Source organism: Aphelocoma coerulescens, chromosome 1 (genome assembly GCF_041296385.1).
Source record: "Aphelocoma coerulescens isolate FSJ_1873_10779 chromosome 1, UR_Acoe_1.0, whole genome shotgun sequence".
Taxonomy (NCBI): Eukaryota; Metazoa; Chordata; class Aves; order Passeriformes; family Corvidae; genus Aphelocoma; species Aphelocoma coerulescens.
In genome coordinates, this window is record NC_091013.1 from 13874783 (window position 1) to 13896473 (window position 21691).

The 21691-nt window shown below is 46.6% G+C and overlaps 1 protein-coding gene and 1 long non-coding RNA gene across 4 annotated transcripts in view; both read right to left on the reverse strand.

Moving 5' to 3' along the window:
- Nucleotides 1–7038, reverse strand: part of PTCHD1 (patched domain containing 1) — a 39917-nt gene extending 32879 nt beyond the window's left edge. Inside the window, exon 1 of the mRNA XM_068997180.1 lies at nucleotides 6219–7038. Coding sequence (XP_068853281.1) covers nucleotides 6219–6647 — 429 coding nt within the window. The 5' untranslated portion in view covers nucleotides 6648–7038. The remainder of the gene's footprint in view (nucleotides 1–6218) is intronic.
- Nucleotides 7039–14577: 7539 nt separating this feature from the next.
- Nucleotides 14578–18474, reverse strand: LOC138101182 (uncharacterized). 3 transcript variants are annotated; one of them, XR_011147073.1, is made up of 6 exons: nucleotides 18107–18474; nucleotides 17845–18018; nucleotides 17215–17368; nucleotides 16780–16856; nucleotides 15614–15673; nucleotides 14578–15157 (listed from the first exon to the last, which is right to left on the reverse strand). It is a non-coding gene; the product is annotated as an uncharacterized lncRNA (long non-coding RNA). The 3 variants fall into 3 exon arrangements; XR_011147026.1 differs by having other exon boundaries at nucleotides 16780–16983; XR_011147062.1 differs by lacking the exon at nucleotides 17845–18018 and having other exon boundaries at nucleotides 16780–16983.
- Nucleotides 18475–21691: the final 3217 nt, after the last annotated feature.

The following is a 21691-nucleotide window of genomic DNA, read 5'->3' on the forward strand; positions in this document are numbered from 1 at the left end:
CTGTCCAAAACACAGTGATTTATATTTTCTCCAAACAATTTTCATAAAAATAAAATCTAAAAATTGTTCCAACTACAAGTTATCAACTGAGGTACAACTATTAGTGCTCGAAGCAGCAGATGTGCGTGCATTTACATTTCCATTTGTCTTCTTGGTAGCTACAGAAAATCACTAGATATGATTTTTCTTCTCTAACCTGAAGTGGAGAAGCTTTTCTAATCAATACCATCTTAATTCTGACAATCACCTTGTAAATCTGCCTGACTTTGTTCACACGAGAGAAGCTCACTCTCTTTTTTGGGATGACTGCTGCTAGAGGACAGGACACCTGGGCAGCAGAAACCTCTGCACAGCCTGGTGTGCGGCAAGCGAGATCAATTTTTTGTGATGGGGAAAAAACAATAAAACTTCACTCCCGTGTCTTCCACCACCGGTGGCTCTCCTCATGCACCTCAGATGTCTCCATGAACACTCTTCTATCCTTATACTGCTTTTCAGGGGGCTCTTGCCAAGGACTCCTCCAGCAGAAGACTGAGGAACAACCCCTTCTGCGCCGCAGGGAAACCTTAATAGCTGCAAGTTCACAGATGAGGGTGTTAATTAACAACTCGGCTCCTCCTATCTTCCAACAGGAGAAGAGGGGGTTCTCTTGCTGTAAACCCCAACTTAAAGGCAGGGCCTTGTCACAGCTTTTGGGAAGTACAAATGTGGTCAGTGGGGAGCCTCAGCAGCTCTCCCTGAGCCCTGTGGCACTGCCTGGGGGTGGCCTGGCCTCGGTGGCTGTGACGCACAGATGTCCTTGGCTTCTGATGCCTGCCCTGCTCACTTGTGTGCTCTCCCTGAGGGGTGATGCCCCCAGCACACACAACACATTCAGCCACCTATTGAAAACACCTGTCCTCCATGTGTTCTGTTTGTTAGAGGGGAAGCAAAGTTTGACCTTCCAAGGCAGGGAAGGCAAGGCAACATGGGATGCTGGGCATTCCGAGCACTGGCTGCTCAGCTGGCAGCAGCACAGGGTTTGTAGGGAGCATTACGCCACAGAGTGTAAAAGGAGGGAGAGCAGAAGGGCCCTGCCCCGGCAGGTGCTACTGGAGCAGGGCAGGGGTGTGGTGGGCACCAGGGAGATGTAGTCATCCTCCCGGGCACAGGCAACTTTAGGACTTCTGCTCCAGGTGCTGACCAGTGCCTGCGGAAGAGACCAAACCCTCTTGCCTGCAGGAATCACACAGAGGAGCCGCTGCTGCTGACACCGGGAGCTCAGGGGGGTTTCTGCACACACTTCCACACTGTCCTTGCAACGTGCTATTTACCTTCCCTCTTCCCTGGCTGTGCCCGGATCTTACCTGCGTATCTTAATTCTCATCTGTTTTCACATAAGATACATTTTAGCCCTGCAGCATTGTGCTGCTATGACAACAGGCTTGCACTTCTGCTGCTTTCACACCCTTGTTTTTCTTGTATTAGGACTCTTCCCCTCATCTTACAGCCTTGCTCTAAAGACATGACTTCATCCTTTGTTTTGTTTTCAGCAGAATGCACTGTATGTTCTATTGACGGTTTCCCGAGAAGTGTTTTTAGTGCCTGAGCTACCCAGAGAAGGTGGAGACCTACTACATCCATTGCTAGATCCACAGCTGACTGCCTGTGTCCAGGCATTCAGAAGTAGCCAAAAGTTTCTAAAAAAAGGGTACTTTGCGTCACTCAGGATCGCAACAGACCCAGCTTTTGGCTCCGCAGAACAACCACAACCAATTTCCACTGACTTTGGAAATAATGGTTTAAGCGTGCCATGTTTGTACAGCAAAGCAATTGGGAATACCACAGACAAGGGAACGTGGTTATTTCTAAAGATGGTTGTTTCCTCCACGAATTTCCTCACATGTACAAAGTAAGTGAGGAAATCCGTGAGGACCGTAGACAGAGTGTGCCAAAACACACGTTAACAGGAACAGAATAATTAAGGAGCAGAAAGAGGAACTAAAACCCCAACAAATATGAGGTCTGCAAGATTTTGAAGCTAAACTGTTTTGTTCTGCAATAATCAGAAGTTATGAAGTTCTTAAATAAATGTCTCCTTAAACAGAAATACCCAATTTTACTTTGTTTATGTGCACAAATATATATTTAGTCAGTTATCTAGACTGATTAATGGCCAGTTTATATTAGAGGAGCAATGTATAAGCACTTCTAAAAATTTGTAGTTAGTAAAGGTTTCTTTAAGAAAAAAACCCCTGTCATCTACAGATTTTTATAGAAGCAAACTGCAAATACAACCCCCTTCAGTAAGGCATGTTACATTTCAATCCCTTTTCATCTTTATGTCTTGATATCTTAAGTAGAGTTTTTGCCACAAAAATATTAGTACTATGTTATTAACACAGTAATGGAAATGGAAGAGAGAATATTTTTCTGCAAAAAAGGGGAAATCTTTAATTTAAAAGTCTTTCGTATAATGCAGTTAACTCACTGTAAGCATAAAGGAATAAACAGACTCAAAAGGATCAGTGTCTCAAATTCTGTCTAAGTTAGAACATATTTTCTGAGGTTCAAAAATCTGTCTAGGTCTGTATTCCTAGTGACTCTGTATAACTTTAACCTAACAAGTCTCTTGCTGCAAGTGAAAATATCACCATGAAATGGTAGGGGGGCTGTTCTAACACTATTTTTAGGTGGGACTCTAGGTTTTCTTAGATAAATTCTACAGACCTCATATAATCACCTGAACCTCTGCATGACGATCCACACCAAATATCCCAATTATTTTTGCTTTTCTAAGCACTTACTGGAAATACAGGGGTAAAAGCACACTTTCTCCAATTAGGTGTTTTATCTCCGACCTCTCTCTTGAAAGACAAATTTTGAGGAAGAAACATCCTGCACACCAACAGCACAGGATGCCAGCTCCCTATGCTCAGCTATAGAGCAGGTATTGCAGCAAGTAAAATTTCATTATTGTCCTCCCACGATATCTCAGTCTCAGGATGCATCTCTCCCATATCTGAGATTCTACCAAGGCTTTTTATTGGAACACCTATTCAAGACCAGAGATTCAGGATATGTTCAGATTTCTCCCTTCTGCAAGTGACTATGGCAGCTGGAAATGCAATGCTGGGATGGCAGGCCTAGAATGGTGTAAGCACTTATGGGGAGCTATGACAACTACGGATAGAGATTTACACAAATATAAGAAATGAAAGAGTACTCGGCATCATCTCCAAATCAAAACTATTCTGTAAGGCAGCCACACACCTCTCTGCTACTGAGGAGAGACCCTGTGTGGAGCAGCTTGTGCGTCCAGCAAGACCTGGGGCTGTCCTGGGAGCAGCCAGCGTCACACTGGCAGATGTGCGCTGACAGCGGGAACCCTTCAGCAGCTCCTGCTCTGGGAGTGCCGCCTGAGCCCTGGGCTGAGACAATTCTGAGGCTGAGCCCTGCCCAGAGTCCCTTCCCAGCCAGCAACAAGGTATCGTGCAGTACTGGCAACGGTGACTTTCTCAGGCTGATAACGTGCCCTGAGGAACTACACTAAGCTAACCAGAGTGTTCCAGAGAAGTCACCACAAGAGTTATTTCATTGAATGATGAACTGATTTGGATGTTAGACTGATTAACTTTTGACAGTACCATCTATGTTTCAGTTTTGATCACTCAGAGCCCAAAACTTTGTATCCCTTTACTAAGGGACAATAACAGAAGCTGACTTCTTCCTCTCCCTAAATCAGGGGAAATCTCCTTCCCTTGGCACATGACTAGGGAAGCTTCAGCTGCTCAAGGCTCATTCTCTTCCTTCTTTGGCAGATGAACTGGGATATGGCAGGTAAGGAAACCAAGAAGATCTGCTCTAACAGGAGCCAGCATCTGCCTGGGGCAACCATCCTCCCGTGTCTCCCATCCTCCTGCTTGTGGGTGGAGATGCAGCAACAGTCATGTGGGAGGAGCCAGCGTCCGACCTGACACTTATTCTAAAGCAAAACCTCTCCCTTGGGGAGGTCATCCTCCAGAAAAGAAAAGATAAGCAAAGGTGCCATGTAGGTTCTCTGCCCTGACTGTGCCTACACGGCAGCTTCAGAAATGTGAGTGGGATTTACTCTATGGTTTCACCCAGGACACTTATTTACAAGCACAGTCCTTTGAGTTGGTTGGCTCTGGACTGCAGCTGGGGCTGCCTTTGCTCCCTTCTCTCTTCATGCAACTGAATGTGTATAGGAAAACCTTGATGGCCACCTTTTTCTTTCTCCTTCCCTTGGTGGGTCCTGTTAACACAAAATGATGTAGCCCTGCATCACCACAGATATAACAATATTTGGAACTAGGAGCACTCCCTCCTGTTTTGCTGTTCTTTGACCCATGGGGCCATCCACAAGGTTGGACAGGCAGCTGCCTGAGCCTGCCTTTGCCCACAAACAGAAACATAATCAGGACAAGGCACTTAATCTATTCTACACGAAGCATATTGGAATTAAGTAGGTAAGTAAAGAGTTGGACATAATGCATCAGATATGCCTGACAATGTCTAAACAATCAAATGGCAATGGTGTTCATTATCTCACTAAAAGAAAAATAATAATTTTGTTAGTGAATTCTGTCTATTAAAAATGAGGCTGTGTTAAATACTGACAGAACTTTCTAAGTTATACCTCTTTTGCTGATGTGATAAATCTTATGCAGAAGTTTGCTTGCGGAAAGATTCAGAGTACCATTTATTTGTGTGTCACTCTGCTATTGATAAAACTACACATCTCTAGAGAAAGCAGTACAGAGAAAAAATCCATTATCATCATTATTCTATGACTGAGTAAATGTGCACATACTGGATGCAAATGCAATTCACAGTACAAGAAAATGAAGGAATGACAATCGTTTCTCTGGAGTTTTCTCATTTGCCAGTAACATTGCTGTTACTGTACTTAGTGAGTCGACACTCATTAAATGTTTGCTCATTACTGTTGGGTAATATGTCAAAAAGAAAACAGAAAATACTGAGTGGCTCTGTACCACAGTTCTATATGTGCCTACAGTGGAAATAAAATACAAATAAATTCACTGTAACAGTTATTTCACTGTTTAGTAAAGAGGTCTCCCTGAAGTCTCTTACAATAGTGTTTGCATCTGTTTTTTCATTTTAGAAGAGACACTCCTTGAAGTGATTAAGGATAATTAACACTGGCTTTTATATGGGCTGACAGTTTGACATTCAGGGGGAAAAAAAGCAGTGCTGAAATCTTCTGGGCTTCCACAAGGCAACAGCAAAAATGTGCAGGATTGAGCTAGCCACACCTCTGGTTATTTCCAAATGTTCCTTTCCTTTTTCTTGAGTGAACTTGGCCCTCTTAACACTCAGTTTTTGCATCTATTCTCCTTGTTTTTCTTTCCAAAATTGTTCAAAACTACTGGGGTATGAACTAGCATACCAGCTTCAAGAAACGGAGGTTTCCGACATGTTATGATATATGGTATGGTGAGATGTCCTGTCACATTGTGGCTCGCACGCTGCGTGCTGCTCAAGTGGGAAGATGCTGCCCGCTCTAACTTGAACCGGCAGCACAGGCTGCACCATGCCTGCAATCTATAGCTGGGCTGGATTTTCTCTTCATCTATGAAACCGGTGGTGGTGGTGGGCTGGGAGTGGAGGGGAAAAAAACACTACCCACTAAAAATAAGCTGCTGAGTTATGTCATTTGCCTTGATGAGCAGTGAGAAGGTGGTTTTGTGCTACCCCTCTCCATGCAGAAGTGCAGTCCAGACACAGCAGCAGCCCCCAAAATCATTCTCGGCAGCCTGACAGACTGGTACCAAACTGTTTTTTAAGTTTGAGTTTATCAAAGCCCGAGACGCCTTAAGCCGGGAGCACAACTGCCACGCGAGTAGAGACACCGAAAAATTATTTAAGCTAGTCAGACTGCCCTTCTCGCTCACCCAAAGCAAATACAAGCAAAACGGGGAAAAAAACAAAAAGATGAGAGGAAAAAAAAAAAAAAGGAGGAAGAGAGCGGAGCCTGCGGCGCTGGCGGGGAGCGCGGTGCCGGCTCCCCGCGGCGGGCTGGCGTCCCAACTGTTGCAGGGAGGTGACCGGGGAGCTGCGGTGGCAGCGCCCGTGCCGGGCGGGCAGAGCACGGCATGCGCGGGCGGGTCCGTGCCGGCGGGCAGGTGCGGGGAGCGGGGCGCCGGGCCAGACGGGGTGGCGATGCTCGGGGCCGGGGGACCCGCCGGGGTTACCTTGAGGATGAGATCGGTGTGGTGCTGGTCCAGCATGTTGGCCTTGCGGAAGGAGGTGATGATCACCCGGCCGTACCTCCCAGGCGTCTGCAGGTCAGAGTAGAGCCGGTGCTTGGAGCGGTTCACCGGGAAGAGGCTGTCCACCAGGTTCCTCTCGATCTTGGCCAAGCTGTGCGTGGGGGCCAGGAGGTGCTCCACGCTCTCCTCCACCTGATAGCGGCTGAAGCTGGCGCCCAGCAGGATGGAGATGAGAACGGGCGCCGAGGCGAAGAACACCGGGTGGCTGGCGACGAAGTGGCCGAGCCGGGAGAAGGACGTCCCCAGCCCCCTGTGCAAGACCTGCCGCAACATCCTAGTGCGGAGGGCGCGCAGGAGAGCGAGCGCCGCGCCGGGGCCCCCGCAGCTCCCCCACGGCCCCCGCAAGACCATGGGGCAGCCCCGCCGGGCGCCGCCTCCCCGCCGGCCGCGGCTGCGGGGGGCCGGGGGCCGCCGCCGCGCGTGTGCGTGTGTGTGCGGTGTGTGTGCGCGCCCGCCCGCCCGTGTGCGTGCGCGGGGCGGCTCGGGCGCCCGTCCTCCCGCAACGCCGCCGTGCCCGAGAGGAGTTTCCCAGCCCCTCGGTGCCTGACTTGCCAACCCGCCGCCCCTCGCCGCGGAGCGGCGGAGCGGCGGCGCGGACTGCCGGGGGGTGTGGGGGGGGCAGCCCCGCCGCCGCCCCGCCGCGGGAAGGGGAAGGGGCAAGCGCCGCTCCCCGCCCCCGCCGCGGAGTTTGCGCGGGAGCGGGGCTGCCCGCAGACTGCTGACTAATCCCCCAGCCGCGGCAGGCGAGGCGAGCTGGGGCGGGCGCGGAAAGCCCTCCGCGGCGCCCCCGCCCTCCGCCCAGGGGCGCGGGGCCACGCCGGGCGGCGCCGAGCACGGGGCGGCGGGCGCAGCGCCGCGCCTCCCGCCGGGACCGCCCGCCCGCCGGCCGCGCTCGGGACGCCGCGGCGCGCCCCGCCCCGCCCCGCCCGGCCCCGCCCGCCGCCGCCGGCACCGCTGCCCCCGGGACGACGGGGCAGCGCAGGCTGCCCTTGGCCCCGACGGGCGGGCGGCGGGGCGCGGAACGGCCGCTGCCCGTGGAGGGGGAGTTGGGTGTGTTTCGCGGGGGGCTTCGTGACGGGGACCGGCCGCCAGAAACGTCCGGGCGCTTCCCCCGGCGACGGGGGCGGGCCGCGTCCCGGGGTGTCCGACGGCGCGCCCCGCGGTCCCGCCGCACGGCTACCGCGGCGGCGCCGGCAGCGCGGCGCGGCACAGCCCGCCGGCCCCGCGCGGCCCGAGTGGGCATGTGCGAGCGCCGCACATGCCCATTAGGGAAAGCGGGTGCCGGCGGCGAGGCTGTCTCTGCCCGTCTCGCGGTGTCCGGCCACCCGGCACCGTCTCCGGAGCTGCCGCGGGCTGCCCCGGCGGTGCCCCGCGCGGGGAGCCCCGGCACCTGCCGGCACCGCGCCGTGCCGAGGAAGCGCTGCCGCTCCCCTCAGCGCGAACCGGCAGCCCCGGCGGCGTGTGCCTGAGCGCGCTGCTCACCTGTGTGTAGCTACAGCCCGTCCCTGCCGGGTGCGGTCCAGGGGCACGGCCTCATTTTTAAACACAAATTGTATTTAAATAGCAGAAACGAGCATAAATGCTCTGGCTGTTGGCATATTTGGGCACGATGATTCCTAGCGCTGTTATCTGGCCCAAGCGTCTACTTCCTAATCTAAAGGTGTTGGTAGTGGGAGTCCAGTTACTACCCAGGCTGGTGGTTTTACAAATCTGAGAAAAAGAAGTTTCTGTTTGACAGCTGTTATATGTGTTGGTGCATAAAACGGCAGTGGCTCCCTGTTTCGGTTGCTGATAGGCTGACAGTCATCCTCCCTTTTACATTTCAGTAGCGTCTGACTTAAGCTAATGTTTTGTCATGGGCGCTTCATGCACAAAACCTTGACACCATTCCTGTCTCCTCACAGCTAGGTCACCCAGCTTGAATGCTAAACTCTTTCCATGTTTCACTGGTAATGTGGCGAGCGAGTGAGTGGCTTGATTGAGCACAGCCAAGGTCAGTAAGGTCCCACCATTGCCTGGTTCTTCTGGGTTTCATGCCCAAGACCAGGAATTGCTCTGAGAGTGATCTGCCTGTGAGGTCAGTGCAGCTGCATCTAGAGTGCCCAGTCCAGGAATGCTGGGGTTTGTAACATGATCATGCCCCTCCTCAGTTCCACTCCCACAGAGGTGGGTCCCCACTGCTTGTATCAGTCCTATGTAAATTTAAGGAAGAAAATTTAATTTGAATATATTTTAAAGAAAATCTCAAAGTGGAAATAGAAACATAAGCACAGACATGGGAGAGGATTGGACCCAAGTTTAGGTGACACTCAGTATTAGGTCAGGCCTCAAGAGCCCAGGTCTCTGGTGTCCCAGCCCAGCACTTTCCCCTCGCTGCCCATGACTCTACACAGATCTGAACACAGGCTCACTCACCTCATTGTATATTGGGGGAACATCGGGATGTGCCTAGTGCTCTACATCATTAGCAACAAGTAAAGAACTTTTGTCATTGCTGCAGGCAGTATCATCTGTGCTGGTTTTTTTGGGTCTCCATTAAAGATATTTTGTCATTATTAAAAATGAAGGAAGATTAATTGTTTCAGTAACCATCCAGTGGCCAATTCGCAGTTCTCCAGGGTATCTCAGGAAAACTAGTTTGAGGATCTGACATCTAGCCCAGTTCTCAGCACATTAACTTTGGGTAAGCTATAGGTGACCCCAGGAAGACTCATATAATCATTTAACCAACCTTTAACAATATCTATGCATTTTTGCAAGGGCACAGAGGAAAAAACTGATGTATCAGCAATTCTGCTAGATGTTCCTCTGTCTTCCTAGAGCAGTGTCAGTTTTACTGCCTGTTGTAACCAGCATCAGGCTGTGCTGTTAGCTGCAGTGGAAATGATGTCTTTCCAAAGATAGTCAGAGGTTTTCACCCTATAAAATTCTGCCTCCCTTTAGCCCAAGGAATTGCCCTGCCTTTGACTGTGGGGTTTCCCATAGGGGAGGGACATACAGGGGAATGTGAGGCAGCTTGACATGTGCTACTGGAGCTCAGCTGTGTGTGCTGGAACTGCACTGAGTACATTACAATGCTGCAAACACCCTGTGCATGTTACCAAACCAGAGGGGAAACCTGCATACTCCTGACTCCGCAGGTAGTGAAATCACCTTGTTATTGAGCATCATTGCTCTGGCACGCCAAAAATCACCATCAAGATGCGTTCTGTGGGAATGTGGTTGTCAGGAGTGGAAAAGCTGGAGGCTCCCACAGCACTCTGTGAAGACCAAAGCCCAGTGAGCCCTCGCCTGTGTTGTAGGGGAAAGCCAGCAGCACGTGCCTCGCAGTGAGCACCGAGCATTAACCTGCTCTGCATTTGTTTTGGAGGAAAATGGAAGGGTAGGTTTTCTATCACGTATATGTGCCACTCTGCTACGGCTCTGAATGGTGCTTTACAAAATAGATAATGATGTCTCATTGCTCCAGAGAGTTTCCAAACTAAATTAAGAAGAGAATGATGGGAAGACATGACCGTACAATGAGGTGCAGATGCTGGGAATAGGGATAATGAGGGGGGAACAATATGATTATGTCCTTTCAAAGCAAATGCCTCAGGGTAGCTACTTTTGGGGATAGAGTGTAAAAGGGAGATGGGGAAGATGTGACTCAAAGGCAGCATCTGCACAGGGTTCAAGTCTGCTCTCAAGAGCAGATTTGTCTGCTGGTAAGCATTTGTTGACTCTCAGATCACTGCAAAGAGACTGCCTTGACCCATGCTCACAAGCTCTCAAGGCCAAACAGGTCATGTGGATTAGCATGAGGTCTTGGTGTCACTCCCAGGGCCTGCAAGGCCTTGGTGGGTCAAGCAACCCACAGCCCAGGCCAGGGGGCTTTAGGATGGCTTGAACATCTAGAAATGAGCATATCCTTAAGCATCTGCTCAAATCTTGTTACTATGGGAAGTTTTAAAACTAATGTGAGAGGAAGAAGTTGAAGAAGATTTTATTTAAAATAACTTCTTTATCCTACCTCCCCAAAAGTGGTTCAATGAAAAAAAAAACTGAGAGAAGTGGTGGAGGAGGGGATTCCTGATGAGTAACTTCAGATGAGTGAAGAGGGCCTAGGGGAAAGGAAAGGTGTCAGGAGCAGCTGGGATGGCTGTGGGAGGTATGCAGAGAATCAGGATTTTGCATTGTTTAGTTAGGCATGAGGAACCACAGAAGATATTTTGGGAGCATGTGCAGGGGATTTAGTGCTGCGAATGGGGAATGTTTTTTGCAACAAGGCACTGAGCAATGTGTGATGCAGGTTCCAGCTGGAGCTTGGAGAGGATGAGGTTACCCACAGTGAGGAGATGGGTAACAAAGACCTTTTTTTTTAAGGGAACTAAAAAGAAAATTTGCAAGGAGAGTTTAATAATTATGGTTAGATTCTTAAGGGTTGCAAAAGCTATTTTTTTTGAAATTGGTTATGTTATGCTCATTTATATTGGCTGAAAGTCTTGCTGGTGGCATGGAAAGACGCAGTGCTTCGTGTCAAGGGGTCAAGATGACATGTAGCCAGTCCAGGATGGCTGGGGAGAGAAGTAGCTCTCATTCCATCACCTGACCAAGCTCTGCTCTATATTTCTTGGCCTCAGGTCTGGGACCTGGGCCAATGCCAATTAAATTGGTGAGGGCACAGACAAGGTTAATGATAAAGTTAATTTCCCATTGCTGATTGGTGAGGGATCCTCACAACTTGCAACTTTTGTCCATTTGAAATTAACAGAAAAGTGAAGCAGAAGGAGGCATCCTCCTTATTTCCAGCCTGGGTTCCATCACAGTAGGAATATTATACAAAAGTTTCACTCTTTTCACTCATATGTGCTGCACTTCTCCCAGAAGGATGACAATTTTCTTATGCTAAAAAGGGCATTCTAGAAGCAACCTTGGGAAATTGAAAGCTGGTCTCAGTGCAGTTAGTAGTTTATATTTAATCAGTGAAACTTCACTTGCCTCTTTTCCTCTCCTCAGTCCCACCTTCTTTTGGCTGGCACCAAGGAGTGGGACACCATGGGCGCAAACAGCATGATCAGAGCTTAAGAACCCCAAAACTAAGGTGACTTTTTAAACTACGCAACCAGAGAAAGCAGAAATTTAGTAGAGGAAGAAAGCAGCATCACAAAGTCTGTGTTTTCTCTCTCTACACTAGTCCTTTGGGTTGTGAAGGATGGGGCTGTCTGAAGAACAGCTGCCTTCTTAACCCAGCGTACAAACCAGGAAGCAATACCCTGCCTAGGGATGGCCACATATTTTGCAACCTGCATCCACAGATTTCATTGGTGGAATTCAAGATGGGTGATTTCTCACCTCTGTGAAACAGGCTACTGACAAAATCAGTCATGCTGGAATTTTTTCTTCAGTGCGTGTAAGCCCCTAGTGTTCACCAAACAGAAGGGAAGAGAGAGGCAAAGATGAGGAAGAGCTGTGGCTGTCATGCCCTTTGACGTTGCACTCCCCAGTGCCCCGACGTGCTGCCACCCGTGGTGACAGGACTCACACGCTCCGCACATTGGACTTGCTAATGCAGATCTTGGGAGAAATCACAGGAACTGGAATATTTTTTTTGCATCTGCTAAAAGGGAAGAAATCCTCCCTCCTGCTCTTGCATGACAACATCTCTTCTTTGCAGTCTGTCCTGTAATATGCAAATATGTAAATGCTCCTCTCTGGCCTGTTCCTCCATGTGGATAGAGAGATATATGAAAACAACGTAAATCACCAAGAAATACTGTGTCAGCTGGCACCTGATTCTTTCCCAAGTGCCCTGGTGGTCACTCTTCGGCAGCTCTTTGCTGATTCATGAGGACTGCTAAGAGAAAGCATGTGTGACATCTTTTACAGAGTGTAATAAAAGAGGAAAGTGCCCTGTGTGGCTGGAACTGCAGTTCTGTGGTCTGTCTCTGAGATGCTCCATTAGCCTGCTCCTGGCAGTGATGATACAAAAACTGGAAATCCCCAATTGTACCATTAACATAAACAGATTGAAAAAAAAACCCCTGGAATGTAACAGGGAGCCAGGGAGCCTGTGCTTTTTTTTTTTTCTTTTTTCCCCCTCTGCTTGTATGAAAGCTCAGTAGAGGGGAAGGATGGATCTGCTCCCTTGCATATTGCATAGGCTGCACAAAAATGCTCTGCTTTTATTTGGGTTCCCCTATATTTTTTTTAGATCTAGATTTGCTTCTTAAACTGAAACCTTTGGGTCTCTCTCTGGTTATATTTTTGGCTCTACTGTCTGCTATTTGCGATTGACCAGACTATTAATCATGGCCTCTCACCTGTTTATTTTAAAAGAGTGGCTGCTGACACTTCTGCCAGACCAAGGGAAAGGTCTTTCCTTCACCATAAATAATAATGGCCTGATAAAAAAAAGGTCCTTCCTTGCAGAAAGATGGATTAAGTTCTTATTTTGAAATGCAGTCTGAATGGTCCTGATGTACTGAAATGTTACAGCTAATATAAGCAGACGAGTCCATTTACAGCTTTCATACTACATTTTAAGAAACAAAACAAGCAGACAAGACAACACAATAAATCTGCTTGTTGTCCCAGTCTGGTAGATGTTAATTGAATGCAGTTGTATTAGATAACTGGATGATGCAGCTTTCTAAAAAAATAGGAAATGCACAAATTTTATCAAGAACATGAGTTTGTCTAAAGAAGAGGACAGACTTAATCCATGTATCCTTTGGGAAAAATGTCTGTGAGCCAATGAAGAAGCATAGCTGTTTATGTGTTACCCTGGGTGCATAATACAAAGTTCTTATTAGAATAACCCTGAATATTCTGATATTGGAATGCTACTAGAAAAGGAATTATAGTATTCAGGGTCCAAGGGACCAAAATAGAAAAGAGGTTTCATTTGTGGATAAATTATTTTAAGAAAATAGGAATTTCTAATTTAACCATAACAGTTAAGTGTATAAAATGTATGACTTCTCTACTTTAAAGGTAAAGCACTGCTTTAAGAGACAAGTTTTAGTATAAAACAAAACATTAACTGTGAGTTTAGTAAATATGTCTGGACATACTGGGATTTTGGCAGAGTGTAACTCCTAGAATAGTGTGACTGTTGTTTCTCTTTTGTTTATATGCCTTCATACAACAATGGGTGAAAGAAGTAGGTTGCAAGTGAAAGCAGAAGAAAACACATGGAGCTATTAAAACAGGTTGGCATCTGATTTCAGATTTAGGAATGAATACATACACGTGCACACATATATGCACATGTATATGTGAAGGCACATGTATACACTATATATGGAATATATATAAATGCTTCTTTATATATATATATAATGTATATTTACATAGGCTTAAATAAAAGCAGGAGATGTTTAAGTTGGATACTAAAAAAACTTTTTAATGGTGACACCTTTCTAATACTAATGTGGAGCAGCAGGGTCACCTGGGAAAGGTGCAGGCTTTCCAGTACTGGCGGATTTTAAAAGCAAGCTGGATAAATGTATAAGGTGTGACATAAGTATTGCTAATCCCACTTTGGTGTAGAAGAAGGAACTAGGTATCTTTGAGGACTCTCTCTGCCAGCACTATTTTCTGTGACTCAAAGATATGGCCAAAGAATAGGTTAGGTGTCACACTTACACATCTGTTTATATATATATATATACACAGATATATACTTCATCTTATACTGGTGAAGTGTAAGAAAAATAGCCTGTGATTTGCAGATGCAAAAAAACTTATTACTGAGAACAGTGAACAGCTCCTACCTAGCTCACCTACTTTCTCTTTCAAGAGAAAATGTGGGTTTGATGAAGTCCCTGGCAGAGTAGTCAAGCTGTGTAGATGGGGCTGATCAACCTGTTTCTCCCCTGCTTTACTTCTTCGTATTCAGACTTACATCCCCTTTACAGCCTTTGGCTAGGCTTTGTGTCTCTAAAGTTGTTAGTAAAAACAATTATCTAAATGTATATTACAGATGTACAGCTTTGGGATAGCACACTGACTCAGAATTGTCTTCACACTGCTCTGTCACATTCTTCCACCTGCATCTAGATTGCATATTGAGTCATATTGACAGTGTTGTTGGCTATAAAGTAAGAGACCTTCAGTAAAGGACATTTTAAAAAACCCTATAATGTTTCTTCAGTCCTTCAGTATGTCTTTATGGACTGGTATCAGATTGAGTAGATTTTAGACAGTATCACAGGGGTTTTGCATCATTTATAGGCTGCAGCACAGATGACAGACCAAGGACTGAAAACTGAAGGAATCAGGTTCTACAACTGCTGTGTTGCTGTAAGGAATTCACTTTTATTCTTTCCTTGCCTCAGTTTCCCCATCTTTAAAACTAGGATGATAAAAAAAAAAACAAACCTGCCTTTTACAGGGAGTGGAATGACCATAATCAACAATATAACAGCATTTAGGAAATACAGTATGATAAACCAGTGCAGAGTTTTATTCAGACCAGAGAACCTTTACTGTAAGATCATTCTTAACATTATACTTTGTTATGTTTTATCAACTGCTTTTAAATGTTGATGTGACCCAAGTAATATAATGAATCATAAAGGGGAAGTCAGTTTTACCTACTCTTTAACCAGCCCATTTTCAAATTCCCACAAATATGGATCCCAGATAGCCATTGTTACAGCCCTGCACCAGTGCTTTCTCAACAAATACCAGAAAATTGCACCAGGGATGTGTTTGTCAGCAGTTTGGATGTACCTCTGTGCTGCTGTACCTTGAGCTGCTACTGTCCTTTCTGTCTGTCACAAACATATCTTTCCCCTGCATTGCTGTAAATACCCGTGAAGGAAGCCAGGAACTGGCTATAATCAGGAGAAAATAAAAGAGGAGCTTCTTGGGACCTTTAAGAAGCAAAACAACAAACAAAACAAAACAGCCAGATTATTATAAAGCAAGGGATTTGCCATTCATACACCCCTTATGTTAACACATGTTCACTGAAAATGTACCACAACCATATTTAAATAGCTCCTAAAATGTCTCGTTACTTGCTTACCCCACACTGCCATTTAAAGAATATGCAGGACAGTAGAAGGTTTCTCTGAGTACTGTGTTTAGGGTAAGACCACAGTCTGCCTGTTTTTATTTTTAAGCACTAAAAGTCTCTCATGACAAAGCATGGAATGTACAGTGCTGGAAGAAACCCATATCAGTAAGTCACAGGTGTACCTTTTATGAGCAGGTGAAATGCATACAGCCTTTGAGAGAGGTCAGTTATTCTCAAGGCACACATTTTCAGTTCAGAACCATCAGATAATTAAGCAGATGTGTATTCAAAATAAGAAAACATCAGATACCTTTTTCTCTTACATGCTTTTCATAGGACTGGCTTGATTTTCCGATTGTTCCTGATGTTTCTGAGATAAAAAGAGAAGCAGGGAATTATCCTACTGTATGATGTACATTTGATCTTTATAGGGTTTTTGGGTTTGCTTTCTATGAAAGCTGCATTCCAAGCAGTGCTTTCTGCTCATGAATACAGAATTACATTACTGTAAATGTTACATGTTGCTTTACATTTTAATCGAGGAGCTGGTGTTCTACCTGGGTAAGTGCCCATCAGCATTAGATGACACACAATTAAAGCAGAATGTCTAAACCTAATTTTCTCAGGCAAATGTTTAAAATCACATCTGTGCCTATTTTTGGATCAAAACCCCTTATCAAGCTGTACACTGGCTTTCCTTGCAAATCCGAATGTGCAGACCATGGCAGTATGAATCATCAGCCTGCCTCTGATCAGAATTCAGGGTATATTCTGGTTTGTGTATAATACTAATTGAGTTTGGCTTTGCACCTGAAGGCACATGCTTATTTTTTGACTGCATGGGAATATCATACAAGGAAAGATTGTTCTGTATTTCAATGAAATTTACTGTACATTTGAGGAAATCATTAAGAGTAATTTTTTCCCCTTAAGGTTGCTGCAAGCTTACATTTTGGTTCATGGGAGATGAATGCTATTCCTAAAACTAAAATCAGTATGTCATTATTCTGTAATACCTATGTCAGAATAGTACTTAGAGCCTTCTCTTGCTGTTCCTGTAAAATTCTTCCAAAATTTGGTAAATCAAAATAATCTCCAAAGTCACTATTTGCACATGCTTAGCAGATGGTTCCTAAGAGATGGCTGCTTAAACCACACTGTATTTAGCATGCTCAGTTTGGGGCTTTGTAATTGCTTTTTTTGGAAGCCAGGGGCTGCTCTGGTCCCTGGCAATTCTGCTAAGTTCAGGGAGATTGTTTTCCTGTTTGTTTGTTTTTTGTTTTTTTTTAATGCATCCTTCTCTGATATGATGGAAGGTGAATTAGCCTGACTGAAATAGAGAGGAAGAGAGGTGGATGAAGATACAGAAATCTTAGGCAGCTGATGGAGAATAATGGTGCAGAGAGGAACTGGAACCAGCGGGTAGGATATAACAGCGAGAGGATGAATCCTGGTCTTGAGGAACACGTTACTTACAGGAGTGGAAAATGAACACGGAGAAGTGTCTTTCTCCATCACCATATGTCACCCCTCTTTGTATTTCTGTGTCGCTTCTGTTGCCAGAGAAGAGTAGTGACAATCACAGTAAAGATAGTGTTTTATTCTCCCTTGAAAAGTTTCCTTCTTGGCTTGTGAGGTCAAAGTCTGTATATTAAGGCTTCAGATCTGTCAGCGGGTCCTCTGAGACAATAATGCATTCAGGAACTCATGTGGGGGATGGGAAGCCATTTGCTTTAGAGACATCTGCCCCCCTCCCCCACTTCCCCCCCAGCCCCATTTCCAGAATTTATACACAGGTATGTATTAAAGAGCATTCATGTTGCAGAGTCAGGCACTGAAATGTTCAGAAACACCTAATTTCAGGTGCCAAAATATTAATTTGGCCGCAGTGTGAACATACATTTTACTTACATGCTGACACATTAGATTTTTTTAGGATTAAGCCATCCCTTTTTAGGTGTCCAGGATCAATTAAGGAAGGAGTCAGAGTTGCATATGGAATGAGTCTGTTCCCTGGAGGCCAGACCCTGCGTCATTTGCTGTAGGTGCTGGAATGTAGCTGCGACTGGAACGAGAGAAAAGACCATTTAAAGAAAAGACTGATGAGTTACATAGCTGTACACCTTCTTGCACATCAGACTTTGTCCTTGCCTCTCATTGCTATGTCTGACTGCCTGAGGACTCTGGTATTTGATAGCTGGGAAACATGGTTTTGTCTGGGTAAAAGTATGGGAGGAAAGGGCTTGAGTGGAGAACAGCTGCAGTAAGGTGGGTGAATTCAACTTTGGCTTCTGAAATTTGTTATCTGTCTTCTTGTCAGGGCTGGGAGATCCTCTGAGCAAAAGAGAAAATCAAGATAAGTGACACTAATCCCTGGGTCACTGATCTGTAGCCAGAGGTCCAGGTGGCATGGAATGGCCTGGACAAAGGTGAAACTGGCTGCAGCTTGATAGAGGAAAGGGAGTACAATATGAAGAGTGGCCGGGCTTTGGCACGATCAAACTCACAGATGTGAGAAAAAAGGTAATGAAAAAGGGACACCTTCGGTAAGGTGGAGTTCAGAGTCGAGAGTGACTGCTAAGCTCCAGCGTCTCTTGGTAAAGCTTTATAATTTTTTCCCATTTCCCGTTGCTGAGTCTCTGCTGCTTTCAGCGTTCTTTGGGGATGCCACCAGCCCGCTGATGCATCAGCCACAGACTGTAAACAGAGGATTACCTGGGGAAAAAAAAGAGTCGATTAGTTCTTGCAAGGAAAACAGCGCCTTCCATTCACACTGACTGCGATGTTGTGGGGGTCCCCTTGCCTGCAGTTCTTGGAAAGAGCCTCCCAAAGGGCTCGCTGGCTCTCTGGGGCCGCGCTCGGCCAAATCCTGACCGTGCGGCGGGGCCACATCCGCGCCTCTGCCGGGCTGCTGCACAAGGCGCAGTTGTGTCCTACGTCCACATCAGATCCCGCGTTTTCCGCTCTTCCTTGCTCTCCTTTACTCTGTCCTCAGTTTCCCTTTTCCCCTCCCCTCAGACCCGCTGTGAGTTCCCACCGCCTCTTCCGCCGCCTTCCCCGCACCCCGCGCCTTCGCCCGCGGGAGGAGAGGGGAAGGCGGGACGGGGCTGCGGGAAGGGAGGCGCGGGCAGCTCCCGGCGGCTCCGGGCAGCTCCCGGCGCTCCGGGCGGCCCGCGGAGGCGGCGGGGCCGCGGGGCGGCGGTGTCGGGCAGCGCTGCCGGGCGCGCCCGCCTCGCCCCGCCGGGACGCGGCACCGCGCAGGAGCGGCCGCCGGACACGGGCAGCGACCTAGAGCACTGGTGTGGCACTTTGGGAAAACCAGCCAAAAATCCCTGAAAAAGCAGCTGGTGGTGCTGGCGCGAGGCTGCGTTAAGCGTATGGGTGTTACCCTGCCAGCATAGCGAGCGTGAAGTAATACAGTATTTCTGCCCCAAAGAAATGATCCGGTTCTGCTCTTTGGGGTTTTGTTCACCTTCTACATATACAGGTGGATGCTGCTGCAGAGAAGAAAGGCAAATCCAATGCTATGGAAAAGCAAGGCAGAAGGTGTGAGCAGCCGGGGAGTGCCCAGGTGCGGCACAGGAGTGCAGGGAGTCAGAGGATTCCTGAGCAGCAGCGGCAGCAGCAGAGTGTCTCTGAGCAAGTGTCAGAGTGTCTTGGCAACAGGACAAGATGTCTGCAACTTTCCTTCACTTATGCAGAAAACGCGTCGTGTAGGCAGTGCAGTGGTGCGTGAACACAGCAGTGTAGGCTTGGGTTTGAAACACTTGCATTGAAAGCAAAGGCTTGTTTGGTCGGTGTAGGGAGACTGAAAATTTTGTGACAGAGGCTATGGCATTTCTCTCCCTGGCCATTAATTGGTTGTTACAAATCTGCAGTGCAGTAATTCTCTCTCTCTCTCTCTCTCTCTCTTCCCCCCCCCCCCCCCCTCCTTTCCTCTCCTTCCAATTATTTATTCTAATAGTAATATTAGTTTTCAGTGGTGTAGAACATGAACTAGTTTCTTTGGTAACCAAGTCGGTTACACACCCACACAAAGTTAGAATCTGCTAGGTGCAGACATTTTCTCTTCTAGAAAAGATATGGGTTTTGAAAAGCACAGCAGTAGGGCAGCAATGTATGTCTCAGAGAGTTGTTTCGGAAGAGGTCCCATATACCACATGCAGAATTATATGTAAGTCCTGATCTTTTGTTTACACACACATATGAAACTTGAATATATTACCGATATATTGATTTCTTCAGTGACTTCAGGATTATATCCTTGTCCCAATATTTCATCCTTCCCACTTTCTCCCTCACTCCTACCCACTCATAGAGAATAGGGGGCTGTGAAAGAGCATGCGGTAGGGATACAGCACAGGTGAATAAGCCTGCAAATATATGCTGTACTGCTTCTTAATTTACTTGGCACAAGTAAAAATTTGCCCCATTCCATAATCTGTCCCCTGAATTCAGAGAGATGAAGTGCAGCAGCTTTTGTAGGTAACTTCTTTTTAGGGATTTAAGTAGAAAATTGACCTTTCTGTTTTGATTGGATTTTGAAAGCAAATAGGTACATGGAGGATTAAAACCAATTTGTGAATATAAATTGTAACAATTAATGTGACTAATAATCCCTGTCATATTGTCTTGATCATGATCAGTAGTTTATAGCAGAAGCAGAAACTTGTAGACTTTTGTTGTACTTTCTCTAGTGACATGTCAAATCCTGACAAAATTAAAACATGTGCATTTTAAAGCATACTTCTCTTGTTCCTGTATATGAGGCAAGAAGGCACTAGTACCTGAGAACTGAAAGGTAGCTATAAACAGAGGCTGAACCTGGCAAGGCCATTTCATTGCACTTGTCTGAATGAAGTGTTGAAAAGGAAACAAACAATAAATAGGAAAAGTGGAACTAGAAGTCTTTCCTTTTCTGTTCTGAATCATCAGTTATAATAGTAGGTGTGTTTTTAGTTAAATATGGTTTTTATGCTAATGTAATGCCTTTTAACTGCAGTTCTTCCAAAGAGGGAAAAGCCTGACACAAATACAGAGAGCACCTGAAAGTACTCTTATGCAGTACTTGTTATTTCATAATACCCCTTCCTGTGCTGCAACAAAGTACATAACAGGCAGTGCAGTTCTGCACTAGAAAGCTGAAAAGGTTACATTTCACAGTTTTCAGGAGCCTGATGAAGTTCGAGCTGGGTGGTGTGCAGTAAGCACTTTTTGCAGTACTGTGTAGTTAAAATTTAATCCTTTATAAATAAAAGGTAATGAAAATATTGATGGTAAGGAAAACCTGACTTGAAGCAAACTGACACCTATTTGTATCTTCCTGTGGGTCCCTTATTGTCATCCAATGGCCACATCACTTTCCTAAGCCTGCAGGGAATGTTTTCCTCTGGTCTTCTGCACATTCTGCTGTCTCCTCCTGGTGCCAGACAGTCCTTTCTGCAGCATCTTTCCTAGGCTCTTCCTGTCTCTCATTGCCATAGAGACAGTGTGTGCCTCTCAGGATCACTGCAAAGATGTGCTCATTCGAGCCCAGGGATGGCTGGAGCAGGCAGGCCATGGGCAGACCTGGAGGCTTAGGGTGCCATGGAGAGCATTTTGTGCCCAGGTCCTGATCTGTGTAGCTGTTTCATTACAGAAGGGCAACGGACTCCAGAAATGCTCCACAAGTGAAATGAGCTCATGGGGTGCAGCCAAAAGGCCAAATCCCAATGCCCTGGGTCATCTGAGACATTTCTGTTAAAGATGATGCGCAACCTTAATTCATACTCTCAGTAGTAACCAAAAGGATTCCTATCTCTGGCCTGGTGATTCTGTGTGGTCCTGACCAAATGGTTTCCCTTATTTTCTTCTCTTCAGATTAAGGATATTATTTTCTTTCCTCCCTTTGTAGGGTGAGAGCCTAAAGCCATCATCTGACCTACTCTCCATGCACATACACATTCCATATTTGCTCCAGAACATGGCAGTTGCAGCCCCTGAGCACTTCCACAAGCTTGAGCACCTTTGGTGCCTTGCCATGGGCATGTAGTCTCCTGCATCCTGTGTTGAGAGGCAGGTTCAGGCCCAGGTGCCTCAAGGCATGGTCCATCACCGGATATCCTCAGTCCTGCTTGTAGTAGGCAGGCACTTTGGGTCTAAAGTGCAGTTGGAGCAACAGGAATGTAGGTGCCAAATATGTGGTGACAGTGTTTACTGAAAGTATCAGCTTAGTTCCAAAGTTGAAGTTGCTGTTGTAATAGAGGTGTATATGGTTACTCCTAGGGTGAGCAGCAGCTGTGGGGCAGAATGTTGTTTCTGCTGAACTGGTGCAAGCCCTCTCCTATGCTTGCATGTGGGAGAAGCAGTGGGAAAAAAATGGGGAGCAGGGTGAATCATGCCCCCACTT